This window comes from Limulus polyphemus, unplaced genomic scaffold, assembly GCF_000517525.1.
Source record: "Limulus polyphemus unplaced genomic scaffold, Limulus_polyphemus-2.1.2 Scaffold22, whole genome shotgun sequence".
Classification (NCBI taxonomy): Eukaryota; Metazoa; Arthropoda; class Merostomata; order Xiphosura; family Limulidae; genus Limulus; species Limulus polyphemus.
Window position 1 is genome coordinate 709,845 of NW_013665632.1, and position 18,345 is coordinate 728,189.

General features: G+C 32.2%; 1 protein-coding gene across 6 annotated transcripts in view; it reads right to left on the bottom strand.

Annotated features, from left to right (window-relative positions):
- Nucleotides 1-18,345, bottom strand: part of LOC106458351 (diacylglycerol kinase 1-like) — a 346,054-nt gene that overhangs the window by 139,543 nt on the left and 188,166 nt on the right. For all 6 annotated transcript variants that reach the window (XM_022384776.1, XM_022384764.1, XM_022384755.1 and 3 more), the window contains one exon: nt 1,031-1,244. In XM_022384776.1, coding sequence (XP_022240484.1) covers nt 1,031-1,097 — 67 coding nt within the window. In that variant the 5' untranslated portion in view covers nt 1,098-1,244. The remainder of the gene's footprint in view (nt 1-1,030; nt 1,245-18,345) is intronic.

The window sequence follows — 18,345 nt, forward strand, 5'->3', positions numbered from 1 at the left end:
TGCTTTTATCACGTTCTGTGTTGATTGTAGCTAGGAACTACTTTAATCATGTTCTGTGTTGATTACAGCTAGGAACTGCTTTTATCACGTTCTGTGTTGATTGTAGCTAAGAACTACTTTAATCATGTTCTGTGTTGATTACAGCTAGGAACTACTTTTATCATGTTCTGTGTTGATTGTAGCTAGGAACTACTTTAATCATGTTCTGTGTTGATTACAGCTAGGAACTACTTTTATCATGTTCTGTATTGATTGTAGCTGTGAACTACTTTAATCACGTTCTGTGTTGATTGAAGCTAGGAACTACTTTAATCACATTCTGTGTTGATTGAAGCTAGGAACTGCTTTTACCAAGTTCTGTGTTGATTGAAGCTAGGAACTACTTTAATCATGTTTAATACTGTTCGTAGCTATGAACTACTTTAATCACGTTCTGAACTGATTGAAGCTAGGAGCTATTTTAATTGTGTTAGTCTGCAATAAATTTCGAAAATAATACTTATGAAAGGTTTAAACACTTTTACTTGTTTCGACAGCAATACGATTATGCCTGACAATTTACTAAAATTGTAGCTATTGATTTCTGTTAATAAAAAATTGGGATAGAAATTTTCAAGAATTAAAAATTTTATTATCTTTACTTATGTGAATAGAAATTAAAACATTCAACAAATGTAGTTAATGATATATGAATATATATGGTGGTGAAAAATTAATAGTATTTGTTGAAACAGAAAGATAGAGATATTTTGTTAAAACAGAATCATAAAGTGAAACTGACAGAAAGATTTGATGACTGAAATAATAATATGATATATCAATAAAACTATATACTGTTTATCAGAATAAACATATGAATTATTGAATATCAAAAAATAATTACATTTGAATTATAATAAAAACATTATGGACTTGAATTCAGTCTAACACGAGTTCATACATTCCACTGTACTTTTTAATGTATTATCAGCACCAACAATAATCAATATATTAAACAAAATTACAATTAATATTTAATATTGATACTTACACTGAATATAATCTTGAAGCTGCTGAAACTCAGCTGGTGATAGCTTTTCCCATTTTAATGTCATCATTTGAAATCTTTTGTTTTAAATCAATAACAACAAGAAACGGCAATACCAAATTAGAGGGCGCTGTGATCGCAATAGGTAATGCTTGTACTTGATCCCACAAAGGCTCAAAACTGTACTTGTTATATAGTCACTTCTAAAAGCCATCACCTAGACATAAAAAAAGAAAAACATAGGAAAGTAAAATTTTTAGAACTTTCTTTCTGTAGTTTAAAAACCTCTTTTTTGTTTATATTGAAATAAAACGCTTAAGAACAAAATCTTAATCATATTGTAAACAATAGCAGAATTTTAACAATAGATGGTTTTATTGCATGATAATTTGTGTTCTCTTTGCTTTCATATTTAAGAAATTACAAAGAGATAGATTTTAATCATTCTATTATTGTTTTACAATAATCTGTATGGGATAAATAGGTGATAACTTGATTACTTATTCTTTGATATTATTTAGGTTTGATATATTGCTATATCTCACATTATTAGTCGTGTTTGTTTAAATAAGATATTAAGTTGTCAAATTAAAACTTCTAATGTCAATTAATATTTCCATTTGGTAGAAGTATTTTCAAAACTAGATATTGTTAAACTACCGACCAAAAATCTTCGTGATTCAGACGTGCGTGGTATTGAAATACTTACAGCATTATTATTAGATAATAATGTTAAAAAAAAGAATAAAAATTCGAAACAGAAAATTATCAATAAAAAAAGATCAAAACTACGAAAGGATAAAAATGCTGAATAAGAACAAAAAAGGCAATCAGAGAGGAGACCTTAATGACAGTAAACAAAGGTGAAAGATAAAAGACAGAATCCTAGAAAACGAAGCAAGACATGAATGTTTAAAGAGCAGAAATAGAAACTTCAAGTCTTCCTCGGTTCTCTTAGAGTCTTCTTATGAAAAATACTAATTATTTTTAAATATGTGTAAATTAACTTTTTTAATTCGCCATTACTTTTAACTGTAATTTTGTGCCCTATAATTTTTAGTAAAGTGGGGTGGAAGACACTCTGTATCGCTCAGTGTGACTACGTAGCACTCCAGTGGTATTTGTTTTTTTCCTGCGTGATGAGAAACTTCTATATTTTTATAGACTTTCTTCATGTTTATTTTAGTTATTTTCATTTAATTTCTTCTTTTTTGTTTGCCAAAAGCTGCTTAAGACACTTTATATGTTAAACAAATTATACAATAAAAGGCAAACAGAAGAAGAAGCAGTCATTATGATAGGGCAAATTATATATTTAATTATGGAGTATACAGTACTATGTTGTCTGTCAGTCAGTCAGTAGACACTAAATGACGTCATTTAAGGGACACTTAACGTTGCAATTTGTACTGTCGTGACATCAGTAAAACGTACGCATGCTATAAATCACAGGAAGAATTACGCACTCTGGAGGCTACAACACAGCATGACACACGAGCTTCAAAAGCAAGAAATTAAAATATTTATAACTCTTAATTTTGGTTTTATTTACTATTGAAACAGAATACTTCCGGGGACCCTGCGGAAGTACATCTAGTTATAATTATGATATTTTCATATTTAACAAAACACTCATTCAGTTTTCAAAGTGTGTAACAAGTAGGTGTGTATAATGGAACATTTACAAATATATATTTTCGTAGGTAACTTTAGCACACTTGTAACACATCTCACACAGAATAAAACGAAAGATTTTTAGCAACTAAGTAGTTTTCTGTTGGAAAAAGGACACTATTATCGAAGTTGCCATTCATTGGAGTCCATTCACTTTTATAATTAGAGAAGTACAATGAAAAAAAAATGTTTATACTTGATTAAAGGAGCACACATATACCTTGAAAAGATTATTAAACGACAACACTAGATAGAATGATACGTTTCGCTTACTTACAAAACTAATGTTAGAGTTTACGTAGGTTGTATGGAAGAATTCTGTCACCCCTCCTCTAAGAAGTATTCTATTGTACATTATTTAGTCAAATGTATAGTGAAACACAGTAGGTGATCTTATAAACAAGTGACCACTTTAAAATTTAGTCTATGATTATTTTCAAGATAATCTTTGTGGACTAATTTTACATATTTCAAGGGTTTGGTGGGCTATATTATCAAAATTTTGGGTGCGTATCAAGAATATATATAAATATTTCACTATAAGTACGTATGAGCATTTAAGTTTACTTAAGAGGGGGATAAATGCATGTATTCTTGTTAGTAGTAACCGCTGTTCGTTATCAAAATAATACGTCTTTGTTTGTTTGTTGAATTACGCGCAAAGTGGGATTAACTGTAACATTATAATGCACTGTGACTAAAAGGGCGAGCATGTTAGATGATGGTACTCAAACCTCCGACCCGCAGATTGCAAGTCAAACTTCCCAATTACCAGGACATGCCAGGCCCCAAAATAATAAACCATATCTGTTCATAAATGAAATTGTATTCAAGTATCTCAAAATGCAGGTCCCAAAAATGCCGTGAAGAAAATAAAAAATAATGTGTGCAGCAAAGAAGCAAAAATACACAAACATTCTGATAACATAAAAATATTTATTCGTAGAAGAATGGATGTAAGTTTCACTTACTTGTCGGTAAATTGAACAGAGAGAAAGCCTAGAATACTTCTGTGTAGTACAAAGAGGGAATCAGTTATGAAGTACTACACTGTTAATTCATATCAAGGTCTTAGTGTGGTATCCTACAATCCTTAGATTACCTACATTAACAGCCATTCTAAATGAGCATATTCAAGAGAGATAATCCCAAACTTGTACAAGTCTCTGTTTCACCCCGTGAATTCAGCATAGCCTCATTCCAGAGAGTTAACACATAAACAAGCTCAAGCAGGTATAATATATGTAGAATAAGCTTTGCAGTATGTAAAGTATACAATTGGTGCAAATGTGCGATCTCTGTACATTCAGATTACCAGGAAGATGCTAACTATATGCAGAACACAGTATGTGCATAATATACCTGATAAATATATAAATTTTTAACGCTACTTATAGTAGAGTAATATTATCAGTTCCTATTAACTGTTACAGTTATAGCTCAGAATTAAACGACATGACAATATTTGACTATATAATATCTCAGTACACAAGTATATTATTATACAATGATATTTAAAAAATACCGCATTTCCTTTTCTTATAGGTTACTATAGCAAACATTTTCTTGATTGTAAAGTGTAAAGAAAATTGTATTTACCTGCATTGGTGCAAGTGTGTTAATGTATAGTGGGGAGGTAACCAGCTTTGAACTGTGTTGAGTTTATTATAAAGCCAGTCTAACAATGGCATAGTAATTTCTACGTGGTATTTCTAATTCCATGGATAGTGTTTCTGGAAAATATTTTAAGCTTGTTCGAATAGATATTTTGTTACATCAGTCATGTAAAGGTATAGAACCACTTAGGAATCTGTCTTCGACTTTTCTTTTAATACGAGAAAACAGGTGATGTTGGTGACAAATACACTCTGGTGAAATTTACCTTATTTCTATTTGCATATAGTGGTTAAGTCTCACAGTATGTCAGGTAAATAAGCTCTGATACAAGAGAACAGTTAGATTAAAGTATTCAGTTGTTTTAAATTTTTGGGCACATGTCTATTGACTGAGCATTAGTCTTTTGTTTCATGTCTTGTGATTGTTAATAACTGAAGACTTTTGCCCATTTATACTATTTAAAGACTTTACATTGAGAACAGAATTCATCACTGGATCTTAGAATATAGTATAGTCTAAAATTTTTTACTGTGTTCTGGTTTTTGCTGCTAAAGACAAAAACCATGCAAACAACATCGTTCCAGTTACAGGTTTATAAAGAAGAATTACAGTCTAGAACTTCTCAAGCTGATGAATCATTTCTATTTCTGAACGTGAACTTCAGCTAACAGAGAGCAAAGGCAACTAAAGGCTTCTATAATGACCTGCAGTTTGGGGTATTAAAATAGAGCGGGTTTTTGTCCATTAGTAGAGGTTGAGTCCCACAACTTGTCATTGTTACCTATGGTCAGAAGGGAATGAGAGGATAAATTCTATCAATGAGAATAGTCTCGCCATCAGGATAGACAGAAAGTGCTGCTAAGAAGAGCTGGCAATCTTTGAAGCAGACAGGTAAGCTGTTAGAAGAACTAAGATTAGTTTGGAGAATTGAAGTCATGTGGAGAATGTTTGTTATAACTACATGACCTTCTGCTGACCAAACACTGGGACCATGCATTCATACGAACAATGAAGTATCTGGGCACCAGCACAAGTCAGAATCTATAACATTGTGGTTTTCTCAGCCATGTGGTGGCCAATACAATCTCTAGAAGTAATCTCTTCATGCAGCCTTAAATCAGTGATGATGAAGTAAAGTAGATAATGTTATCAACGTTTAAGAAGACAACTAAGTAAGATCCGAACCTTTTCCTTCAACAACATTTTAGGAAGGTGTTTTTCTGGGTTTATACTCCATTATGGAACTATTACCAGTCCCATGCCCATTTAAATTGGAGAGGGATGGAATAGAGCTAAGAACTCTATTTCGTTAAAGTTTACTTGTTAATGAATCTCAAATGGAGTTTCGGACTGATGAACCATTTGTTGACGATATAATGTTGTTGCAGAGGATGTCTTAAATATTGGTATAGAAGGTAGAGAATGGTCAATGGTTGTACAGGACAGGGAGGGTAGAAAGGCTTCGTAAGAGTAGCCAGGGGTTAACAGGCCCGTGTGCTATATAAATATTATTGAATCTGAAAAGCCCAACTGTTTGATGTAATTTAACATTTGGGGGGAAAACGACTTATTGACTGGGGCACAGTTGTAGCCAAGTTACACCATTCTTTCATCCTAAGAACTGAACTTTGTATGGTTCATACTCAACATTCAAAAGTAAGAAATCTAAGAGGTTTAGGAAGTGGATATACTTTAGATTCTTGCGTTCACGAATATTGTACAGCCTTGGAAAATTGGCGGGAGTTTCGCCACACGTAACTAACACGGTAAGCTAGGCACGTTTTTAGACATAAATTCAATCCCAACAAACGTTGTCATTGAAATAAGTATATAACAAATTTGTTACACACAATACATATCTGACACTATAAGTTACACATATTTTAAAATATAAATTTAATCTAAACAACGTTCATATTAAAAATAAATACTTAACAATAAATTCGTTACAGGGTAAAATGTTTTTGCACACTGTAAACCCTGTTTTCCCAGACTCTTTTTTTTTATTGAGTTAACTCAAAACTTAGATTCTCTCACTAGTGTATTTTCGGTCACACCTCTAGTTGGAGCCGTTGCTACTCTCCTGAAATTACCACATTCATTGCTATTTCAGACACTCCAAGTAAACTTAAAGTACAAAGCGTTATTCAACATTCGGACTAATGAAATACCTCAGTGTTTTACTTCAATTTTCAGACTCTAAAAATATCCGATACATTTGTAACGTGTATGTTTAGATAACTTTTGCGCTTAAGGAAGAAAAACCTTCCTTCTCCTGAGGCGATTTGCAAATTATTATGTAAAATGTGTATTTATGTTTTGTGTTATGTTATTCAAAACGTCCAAACGTATATTTTCAGAGAAGTGTGCCTGTTTGTAAAATCTAGGCAGGTTGTTAGAATCGTACATTTATTTTTCCCTAACTTTGCTTTTCAAACGTATGAGACTTATGCAGTCTTTAGAGCAGTACCTGAACTCCAACAGCTATTCTGAGTTAAAGTAATTGATATTATGCCAAGTAATCATGAATCGATTAAATCCTGAAATAAAAGCTGTAGGAATCTTCGCAAATTCTGTAATTTACACCCATTACCATCTTCCCACGAGGGACGATTCATTGCGAGGTTCCAAGTGTAAACAAATTGCAATTGGGAGGAACCGTGAAACCAGAAAATCGCTGTAGTCTGTTATAATTTCTATAGACAGAGGCTCATTGTGCACTATATAAAATATAAAGTCGACCTTTGAAACATTTTCTATAACAAAATCGAAAATCCATTTAAACGTAATTGCTCTAAATGTATAGGACTTTCTGGTGTATAATTGTCATTTTACATTTATTTAGCATAAGACGGCTCATTATCTTATGCCCTTTTACTTAGAGACAAAAGGAAGCAAATGATGAACAAAAAAGTATCTCAATTTGAAAGTTCTTTTCACAAGATCTTGTATTTCAGCTTCCAAACTTATACAAAACAATTAAGCAGATAATTAGACCTTTATGGAGCTTCAAAACACAAAGAAGCTCAAGAGATTTGACGTTAGCTACCTACGATAATGTCAAAGTAACATACGAAATCCTGTTTGTTTGTTTTTCCGTAACTAACCAAAACATTTGGAACGTTACTATGGGCTGAATTTTTTATCTTACTTGAACACACATAACGATTATTGAGGCGTGGCCCATTCGGTTAAAAACAAGAATATGCTTCTTCATGATTCACAGGGGCCACAATGTACTGATCAATCTCTCCCACTATCCTCAATTACTTTTATATATATACTCAAAGTGGAATAAGCACTCGAAAAAATTCGTGGTACCTGAGCTTGTGAGTGAGGGTATGAACACGACGCCCCCGAGATTCTGACGTCCAGTAACACAAAATCTGATGCCATATTCAGGTTCAGAGACTCTAAAAGCCTGGGTGACCTTCAGGGTGCGTTTTAACCCTCTTGGTAGGTGATCTACGCCACATAGATCCTCGAGCTCCAAGTTTCATCCTACTAACTCCATAACCGTGGGATGAGTTCGTGAATATACAAATAACAAATAAATCCACACACGACGTGATTATCCCACCGGTCAGTCAACGGTACATTTATGGACTACAACGCTAAAGTCTAGGTTTCTATTTCCCCTGGTGGACGGATCGCAGGGAGCCTATTGTGTAATTGTGCGCTAAAAGACAAACAAACACAACGTGAATTAATATAGGATTATGCGATGTTGTAATGAATCCTGAATTCGCTTACGGCTGTGTAAACATAGAGCTAACTGCAACTGCAATGACTGAATCAAGTCTAGAATGGTAAATCTAGCCTTTGGAAATGTTAATACATAGGTATGAATATTGATGAAAAAGTTTGATTCTATTCATGTTGTAAAATAGGTCGATATAAAAAAAATAAACATCAAGAATACGTTTAGAGACCGTGAAAGACCACACACCTTGACCTGATAATAAACAGTCAAAGAAAAATCAAAACATTTAAAAAACATTTTCTAAGCTTTAATTCTGTCGAACTTTTAGCACGATCACACAATCCCATTACGTTGGTTTCTTGGAAATGACTCGTGTTTATGTAAACAAATAAACGTATTAAACGTGTAGTTCTGAACATGCAATAGAGTTCTTAGAAACTTAGTTACGCCGACAGAAAGATACGAGTCAACAACGACGACTATGAACCAGTCCGTACGGCGTAGTACAGAATCGACAGAACAACAGTTCATAAAAACTGCATGAGCATGAAAGGAGGCTTGAATTACTATACTTTGATGCTTCATTTCTATTTTATTGAACAAGAAACAGATACCGCATAGTTTTCTAACGAGATAATGTTTCTTTTTTCTATTGGATTGCAAAAATCAAACAAGCATCACTAACTAGAACATGCTTCATATAAAATCAATACAAACTTGTATTATCTGGTTGAATAATTTATTGAAATCCTCATAATAATGAAAGAATTGTTGTATCTTTTGTATGTTATCAATGCTTTTTTTTACTATATGATAGGTATATAAGATGCTTATGATAGCAAAAACGATAGAATGAACATTGTGTTAACAATTTGAGGATAGTAATCTTTACAAAAAACATTTGTGGTTTGTACAGTGATAAAAAAGAGCCGCTACAAATCGAAAGGAGTAGATAAAGTCTTAGATGACAAAAAATTAACTAAATATAAGATTATTATACATTTCTATTGAAAAACAATAATAGTAAAGTTTTATATTTCGTCTTACGTTGTCTTTTACATTTCCCGGATAATGTTTTTATTTCTGAAACAGAAGTCAGGGCTAAAGTTAGTCAGGGAATATGGGGATATGGCAATGGGTACTTAGCCTTTATGATGAGATCTCTATTTCCACAAATATAATTGTTTTATAAAACTATCTATGAAAACGTTTAATTGGTAGGTTGTGTGGATAAGTTGTTTCATGGTTACATACCAGCCTCAACACATACACTCAGTGACTTTTTAAAACAATTTAAATATGTTAAAATAGACTTAACTTTTAATGGCATCATGCGATTAAGTATCGAAACACGCTTTTTAGCATTATAAGACCTTAAGCTTACCGCTGAATTATTCGGGAGAGCTGTTTTAAGACAGTAGATGTAGCAGAACGATCTTTCTTTAGCAATTGGTAATTTTTTTAGGGATTGTCAAACTGAGAAGACCAGTATTTTTTTACATTGGTACCCATTAGATAACATTTATTCTCTAAGATCAATAATGGTACCATCTTTGTGTAATTATTTGATTTTGTGGCGATTATTTGTTGAGGTAGATCTAGTGATACTTATGTTCGAAATGACTTTTGTTATCTTGTTTTGTTTTAAAGTTTATTTACGTTTGCGGAGTTAGATAAATACCTAATCGACGATACGCATGCCTATTTTGTATCATAATGCGTTTTAAGATCAGTACATAACTTTCTCTGGAGACTAGCACCAAGCATGCAGTCATTACGTAAACAGTTTGGAAGTAAGTTAAGCATGGACCTTGGTGGTGGTGGGGAAGATATCATTAGAATTAAATAAATAAGAGTTTAAATAAAAATTGAAGACTTTTATGCACTTAAGAATTTCCCGTGAGGTTTGTTTGTTTAAAGTTAAGCACAGTAGCACAGCGATATGTCTGCGGACTTACAACGCTAGAAACCGGGTTTCGATACCCGTGGTGGACAGAGCACAGATAGCCCATTGTGTAGTTTGGGGGGCATTCCCGTGAGGAGAAACAATAAAGCAGTTGATTGTTAATATACAACGCATACTATGAAAATGTCACTTCCTAAGAGAGTGATTTCCCTTACAAAAGGAATTTCCCGATAAATTATCAAAGCAAAAGTGAAATAAAAGTGACAGTGAAAATATCTGATATATGTTGTCGATTCTTACGCCAGAACTTCTATGCCGTTAGTGTATACATTCTAGGATTGCAAATAAACAGTTACAGTTCCATAAACAGAGAGTTGGGAAACATTGACAAAAGCAAACAATTCAGATATGTATGTTTTCATTCCTCTATGCTAGAATATATCTGTATATACGATTTCCCTCAAGACCATCGAAAAGGAATAAAAATATGTTACGTCTTCGCCCGAAATGTTCTTAGAAATCGTACGTCATTCAGTGGTTGTTATGGTAACTGTGATATCGTGGAGAATGACAACAGAAAACTGAACAAATATTTAGCCAGGTAAATAATGTGCCTTTAGTACAATTATGTGAAAAGATAAAATAAAAATGTAGCCAATAAAAATAATACGCGGAAGTGTATTTACGTACATACTCCATATGTCAAGAGCTGAAGTTTATGTGTATATGAAAGTAAAACTTTTCAAAATGCTTCCCACGTTTCAACTGTAAAAATACTTCTAAGTTTCTCAAACATCAAGGTTCGACGAAAATTACAAAATAAATCATGTTGTTTATACGGTAGAAATTACATATAACTACATATGCTGGTTATCTAGCAGTATACAATGTGATTTATTTACATTTTGCTATCACACGTACTGGTGTTTTATTTAATGCAAAGGAATAATTTGTTTGAGAATTATTACTTTAAAATTAATCAAAGAATAAACAAACATTAAGAAAAGTTGTGATCAAACAAACAAAATCTATATATCACCAAACAGAATATATATATATCTTTATCTTTTGCAAAATGAGCTGACATATTTCTAGACAAATCCTAACTAAAGACAAATAAACTTTACCATTATTAAACAAGAAAGAAGAAAAGGCGTTTTCCGCGTGTTTTCTTCCCCTTATTTATTAGTGTACTTTTTTTCATAGGCTATTAATTTTTATTAGTTGTAAAGTGGACAAAGAGAAAAATTATCTTGGTCACATTGTTATAATATTCCAATAAAATATTTCCTAGGTTGGCTCAACTAACAGATTAAATTCCCACTACAACTACTCTTGAAGTAAATACGGTTGAGTGCAGAATGGCTGCTAAAACTCAATTTGAAACATTAAATATATCTTTTCAAGTCAAATATTATAAACATTCTTGGGGATTTCTTTTTAAAAAAACTTATACATTACTTTAGAAATTCAAGAGATGAAGAAAAATCTAACATTTAAACCTTTTTGGTAAAAAATCTATTGTAAAAGCTATTTTCCTCCGAGTATAAGATATTTCACCTTACTTTTATGCATTTGATATATTACCATCTTTGCTTGAAGATATTGTGTCACAGAACATTCGTTCCTTAAATAATTCAATACATTCAAGAACGTGGTGATATTTCCAGCCAAACAAAACACAACATTATAAACTAACCGATAATGTAGAACACCTAAGCTGATCACATATAGTACTATTTTAAGTAAAAAATAGATAAACATTAAACTAAAGGTTATTTTAAGTATTTATTTATTTAATCTTTTTATTTTATATTTTCTGTAGAAAAAGGTACTTGGGATGTTGTTAAGCAGAAAGATAAACAATGGGTACTCTGTACTCTGCCTACCACGGGTATCGAAACCTGGGCTTTAACGTTTTAAAATGTAGTCTTACTGCTGAACCACTGGCGGACTTCTGTAAAGAAGCTTACACGTTAGATAGTATGTAAGTTAGCATGACCAGATAATCAATTTCCAACAGATCATAGGTTGTGATAATGTGATAAATAAACTAATAGATTGCAAGTTGGTATCATGAGCCATTTAAACTCCAATAGCTTTCAAGTTGCCACAATGTGATAAATAACTGTACGTTGGTATAATGAAATAAATAACAGTAGATTACAAGTTGTCCCAATGAGTTAAATGTTTGTTTGTTTTGAATTTCGCGCAAAGCTACACGAGGGCTATCTGCGCTAGCCGTCCCTCATTTAGGAGTGCAAGACTAGAGGGAAGTCATCACCCTCCACCGCCAACTCTTGGGCTACACTTTTACCAACGAATGAGTGAAATAGCTCCAATAGATTGCAAGTTGGTATAATGAGATAAATAACTCCAATAGATTGCATACTGTCACAATGAGATAAGTAACTCCAATAGATTGCAAGTTGATACAGTTACATAAGTATTTCCAATAGATTGCAAGTTGTTACAAAGAGATAAATAATTTCAACAGATTGAAAGATGATACAATGACAACAATAAACTTCAATACAGTGCATGTTGGTACAATAAGGTTAGAAAATTCAAATGCAACAAATAAACTCTCGAAGAAGTTGGTGCCTACCTTTTTTAGATTTGTGATGACAAACAGAAAGTAATATTACATTATATTGTATATTATATTTCATTTTATATACTGAAATAGTTTAAGTTACTTCAGAGTTCGAAAATTCAATTTTGCATTAATAGTTGATGAAATCTTATCATAATGAAAATTTAAAATTGCAGTGATTTGAAAAAGGACGTATTCAACTTCAAATAAACGTCTAAAGTATATGATCTTGTGTCACATACCTAACCAACAAGAAATATGTGCATTGTTTAATCAACATTAATTTATAAAAACTTCCCTATCAATTTCATGTCAAAACTGTATATTACTTCATTAGTAAACCAATATAGGTGTTTATCTGTTCAACTAAGTCTTTTTTAGGAAACTTAAAATTTTGCACACACTACTTGTATCTTCTCTATAGTACCTATACTTCCCAATAGAGGTCTCTGAACTTATTGATATTCTCATTCCCCCTTTTCTCTAATAGGAAAAAAAAAGTGTACTATTTAGCTTTATTCCAACTTCGAGTAAAACATATGTTTTGCATATATAAATTAGAAAGAAGTAAACTATGAATGTATACACTAATAATGTCACTTGGAAAACCATAACAAAATTCAGCTGTAGTCTATTATAAATGCATAAAATTTATTATGATACAGTTGTTTCAGTTTAATAGACACATTATTTTCATATTTTTAAAGGTTGCATCTGTGATTGTTTTAATTTTAAGAAATATAAAAAAATGCAAATGTCATATTCTTCGATGCACATGAAACAAAATAGAGAAAATTGCAGCAAAAAAACATAATACTTTAAGAAATAAGGTTTTTTACTCTTTTCTCGGTACTAATACAGCCAAATTTATTGAGACGACGTGACATTTCAAATTTCACTTGAGCCTAGAAATCTAAACATCATAGTCTCGCAAAGCATTTTATTATATTAGATCAATATTTTGAAATAAAGTTCAAAGAAATTCGTAAATCTATACGGCTTTCAATGCTGTGATAAAACAGTTTTAAAAAAAATTACTTTCAATGTTTCAAGTAAAAGGCTTTATTTTTATGACAATTAACTAATTAAATAAAAATATTTGGTTTAGTTAGAAAGTCTCTCCCTAAACCAGGCAATATTTTCCTGAATGATAAATGATCTTTTCAAGGTGAAGTCATGTCTACATTCACCCCCCCATGTATATGTACATATATATATATATATATATATCTGCGTATATAACATAACTTTTCATGTGTAATAAATGCTTTATGTTGTTATATAACTTACATAATCTAAACAAATAGTTATTTATAAGTTTCAAAAATTATGACACTGAATATTGCTTATTCATTTTAATTATTTGTTAGTTTGCAAAAAGAAAAACACTTATAAAAAGTAATAATTAAAATTTTATTTACTCTAACATAAAGACCATGTCTGGTTATGGTAGATAACATATTGCAATGATGTGATGAAAGTAAGATGTGATAGAGTGTTATCGTTTTTTATTTTTTCTTAAAGAAGCTTTTGAATTCATAAAAGGACTAATAGAATGTGAGCTCCACGTGTCTTATCCAAAGCATCAAATCCGTACTATTTACACTATACTTGAAGGAAGGGCTGTGTCTTTGTCTTATTCGGGCTCATCTTAGAAGTTTAAACTTGACTTGCTTTTAGTTCGTTAATCTGAATCCAATTCCGATTTTCTGCTACTGCATGATATACTGTTAGGTTCCCTTGGGATAGAGCTCTAAGACATGGCGTATTACAAGCCAAAAGCGACTGCTGGTTCCCATGGAGACGGTTTCCATGGTGACTTTTGCATCATTCTCCACGATAACTTGACAGATGTAGTACGATCATGCTTCATTGTAATAAGAGTTAGTAACAGCAAACGTCGTTAGCCCACGACAAATTTGTGATAGCTGAGCTGGAACCCACCGACAAGGAACCATATTTGATTAATATGCAAAGAACAAGAGAAGTCAAATACGCAGACGAATTTGGAGCAGCTAGTATAAAAACAATTATTTAAGAAATAGCACCTTATCATGTCTCTCTCTCTCTCTGTCTTTTCGGTTACTAATTAATTAATTTATCTTATCTTTAGAATTATTTTGTCCTTATATGATTATATGATTGATTTAGCTGGTGTTGAACCAATATTCAATTTATCATTATAAAACTTAATGTAGAGAGTGTAGTGTGGCAATATTCTAAAACTTTACAAGAGCGGCATCTACAGAGTAAATGATAAACACACGGTGAATTTCAAATGCAATTTTTTAACACTTTATAACTGTAAGTAAATGGACTTATGTTTATTTCATATTTAGACATAGTGAAAAACATTTATAAGGAAGTAGAATCACATTGAAAAATAAGGCGACAGTTAGATATAGAATGATTGATACGTGATAACGTATACAGTTATGTTGACTGACAAAAAGATAAATTAATCAGAAGAGGAGAATGAAGTGAAGTATTTGTTTTTGTATTTATGTCGAAGAGTTTGGTTTGTTGTAGTTAAGAGCAAAAATAAACAACGTGCTATCTGTGCTTTGCGCACCACGGGTATCGAAACCAGGTTTCTAGCGTTATAAGTCCGTAGACCTACAGGGGGCATGTCGAAGAAACTAGTGGTGTCTGCCGACGTCCCTCCTAAGATCTTATTTGAGCCACTAACAAGAGGAAAGATAGCCAGTCAGCAGTATCCTACCAGCCATTATCAACTCTAAGGGATTAAATGACACTTTTATAATACCTGGAAATTACCGTTACATAAAATTTAACCGTGTTGTTGATTTCCTGGGAAGTTACCGTTATATAGAATATACATAGTTATTGATTTTCTGGGAAATTACCGTTACATAGAATGCAATCTTGTTATTAAATTTCTGGGTAAGCACTCTAACACAGAAAATATACTTGTTAGTGATTAGACAACTTTATTTTATAAGACTAGAAGCAGACAAATGTTTGATCCTAAGCAATTAATTTCAGGTCTCAGCTTGTGAATTAACAAAATCTCTTTTATTCGGAGATTTTGTTCGTCATTGACTCAGGCTAAGATCTTAACAAATTAGACTGGATAACACGTGACATTATTTTAGGGCACGTTCAACTATACTTGATTTAATAGAGGATCTTAGGCTACCATGTTCTTGCCCCTCGGTGGGATAGCGGTAAGTCTGAACACTTATAACGTTAGAAACCGGATTTCAATACCCGTGGTGGGTACAGCACATCTAACCCATTGTGTAGCTTTGAGCTTAACACAAAACATATAAAAGCAAGTTCTTTCAATCGCGTTAACAAGTTTCTTTTAGTGGACCCGATATAGCCTTGATGGCAGTAGGAAAAGTAAATTTACAAATTATATTTAGTGACTTTAAAGCAGGAATCCGGTTCTTAAATCTTAAAAACAACAACTGTAAACGATAATTGGGTTTAAACACATGCCGCAGCAGCATCTGGAGATAACATTTCAAATTGATTTTTTATAATTAAAGAATGTTTACGCATATATTGTAAAATAAAATGATAAGAGCAGGATATTTAGAAACTTCAAATGTGCGATTTACTATAACTTCGCTTATTCAAATTATTACGAAATATTCTATCTATGACATAAATAGGAAAATCGTTTTTACATAAGAATTATTTAATGTTATTAAATTCTTTACGCAAAGTCTCATATGTGAAAAATATTTTATATGCACAAAGGAACAAGATTTTAACTCAATTTAACTTTAATATATTTGTAATAAAGTTGGAGAAGCCAGTAAATATTTTTATGGTACATTTCACACTGGATGTGACCATTGTTATTACTAATCAAAGTGTCAAAATATGATAGTTTATGATTTTGGTGATATTCCTTATTGGGGACCTTAAACTGCTATGTCTACTGTTCAAATATTGAAGAAATTGGGAAGCTTGTTAAGAGTTCTTAAGGATAGTAAACGTGTCATCCACATATTTACGATAATTGAGTTGTTTAAACTGTGGAAGGCAATTTTGTAATCATTGTTTTTCATAATTACATAAATGTACATTGATTAAAGAGGGCGCCACTTTGGAAAATAACCTTATTACTAATATCTTAGGTTTGTTTGTTTGAAGTTAAGCACAAAGTTACACAATGGGCTAACTGTGCACTGCTCACCACGGGTGTCGAAACCTGGATTCTAGCGTTGTAAATTCACAGAAATACCGATCTGCCACTGGGGGCGCTAATATCTTAGGAAAGTACTGTTACATATAAAGTAATCTTGTTACTGATTTCCTAAATAAGTACCATTACATAGAATGTAGTTTCCATTTCCTAAATACTAGCGCTACCAAGAAAGTAAACCTTGTTACTGCTTTCCCTGGAAGGTACCGTTACGTAGAAAGTAACCTAATTACTGATATTCTGGGTAAGAACCTCAACTAAAAAAAAGCATCTGGGTTACATATTTCCTGGGTAGGTACCGTTACATTAGAAGTATTTTTGTTATTGATTTCCTGGTGAATACCGATTAATCGAAAGTAGCCTTGTTTCTGATATCCTGGGAAGTAACGTTACATATAAAGTTTTTTAAATATTTTACGGGTACGTATCGTTAAATAAGACAATCGTGTTACTAATTTCCTAGTTATAATGTATTGTTACATAGAAAGTACCCCTGTTTTAAATTTCCTGTGTAAGTACCGATACTTAGAAAATTAGCGACATTATTGAGGACCTGGGTAAGCACCGTTACAAAGAAAGTAACTGTTACTGATTTCCTGGGTATGTACAGTTACATAGAAATTACATATATATATTATTAATTTTGTGGGTAAGTGCCATTTCATAGAAAGTAGCCTTGTTACCGATCTTCTGGGCAAGTACTGTTGCGTAGATAGTACCTTTGTTATTGATTTCCTGGGTAATTTCCTTTACATAGAAAGTAACCTTATTAATGATTTTCTAAGTAATTTATTTTACATAGAAAGTAACATTGTTATTGATTTCCTGAGTAAGTACCTTTACATAGAAAGTAATCTTGTTAACGATTTCCTGGGTTATTTCCTTTAATTAGAAAGTAACCTTATTATTGATTTCCTAGGTAATTTCTTTTACACAGAAAGTAACCTTGTTATTAATTTCCCGAGTAATTTCTTTTACACAGAAGTAACCTTGTTATTTATTTCCTAAGTAATGTATTCTACATAGAAAATAAAATTGTTATTGATTTCCTGGGTAAGTACCTTTACATAGAAAGTAATCTTGTTAATGATTTCCTGGGTTATTTCCTTTAATTAGAAAGTAACCTTGTTACTGATTTTCTGGTAATTTCTTTTACGTAGAAAGTAATCTTGTTACTGATTTCCTTGGTAATTTCTTTCACACAGAAAGTAACCTTGTTACTGATTTTCTGGTAATTTCCTTTACTTAGAAAGTAACCTTGCTATTGATTTCCATGGTAAGTACCTTTACATAAATCTTTGTTAATACGAACGATTGTAAATTTGGGTTTCATTGTTGAATTTTACTCCTAAAAACTGAAATGCAGTGAAAGAATGAAATCTAATGTAAACAACACTTACTAAATATTTCAATACAATAAAACAACAGGTTTCTACTTATGTAAAGATTCAGATGCATTTCATTACCCTCGCCCCCGGAAGAGGTGGGTTGTTGGTAATCGGATCCGCATGTGTGTGTGTCTATCTATGTTTGGCCCGGCATGGCCAGGTGGTTAGGGCGCTCGACTCGCAATCCGAGGGTCGTGCTCGCCCTTTCAGCCGTAGGGGCGTTATAATGTGACAGTCAATCCCACTATTCGTTG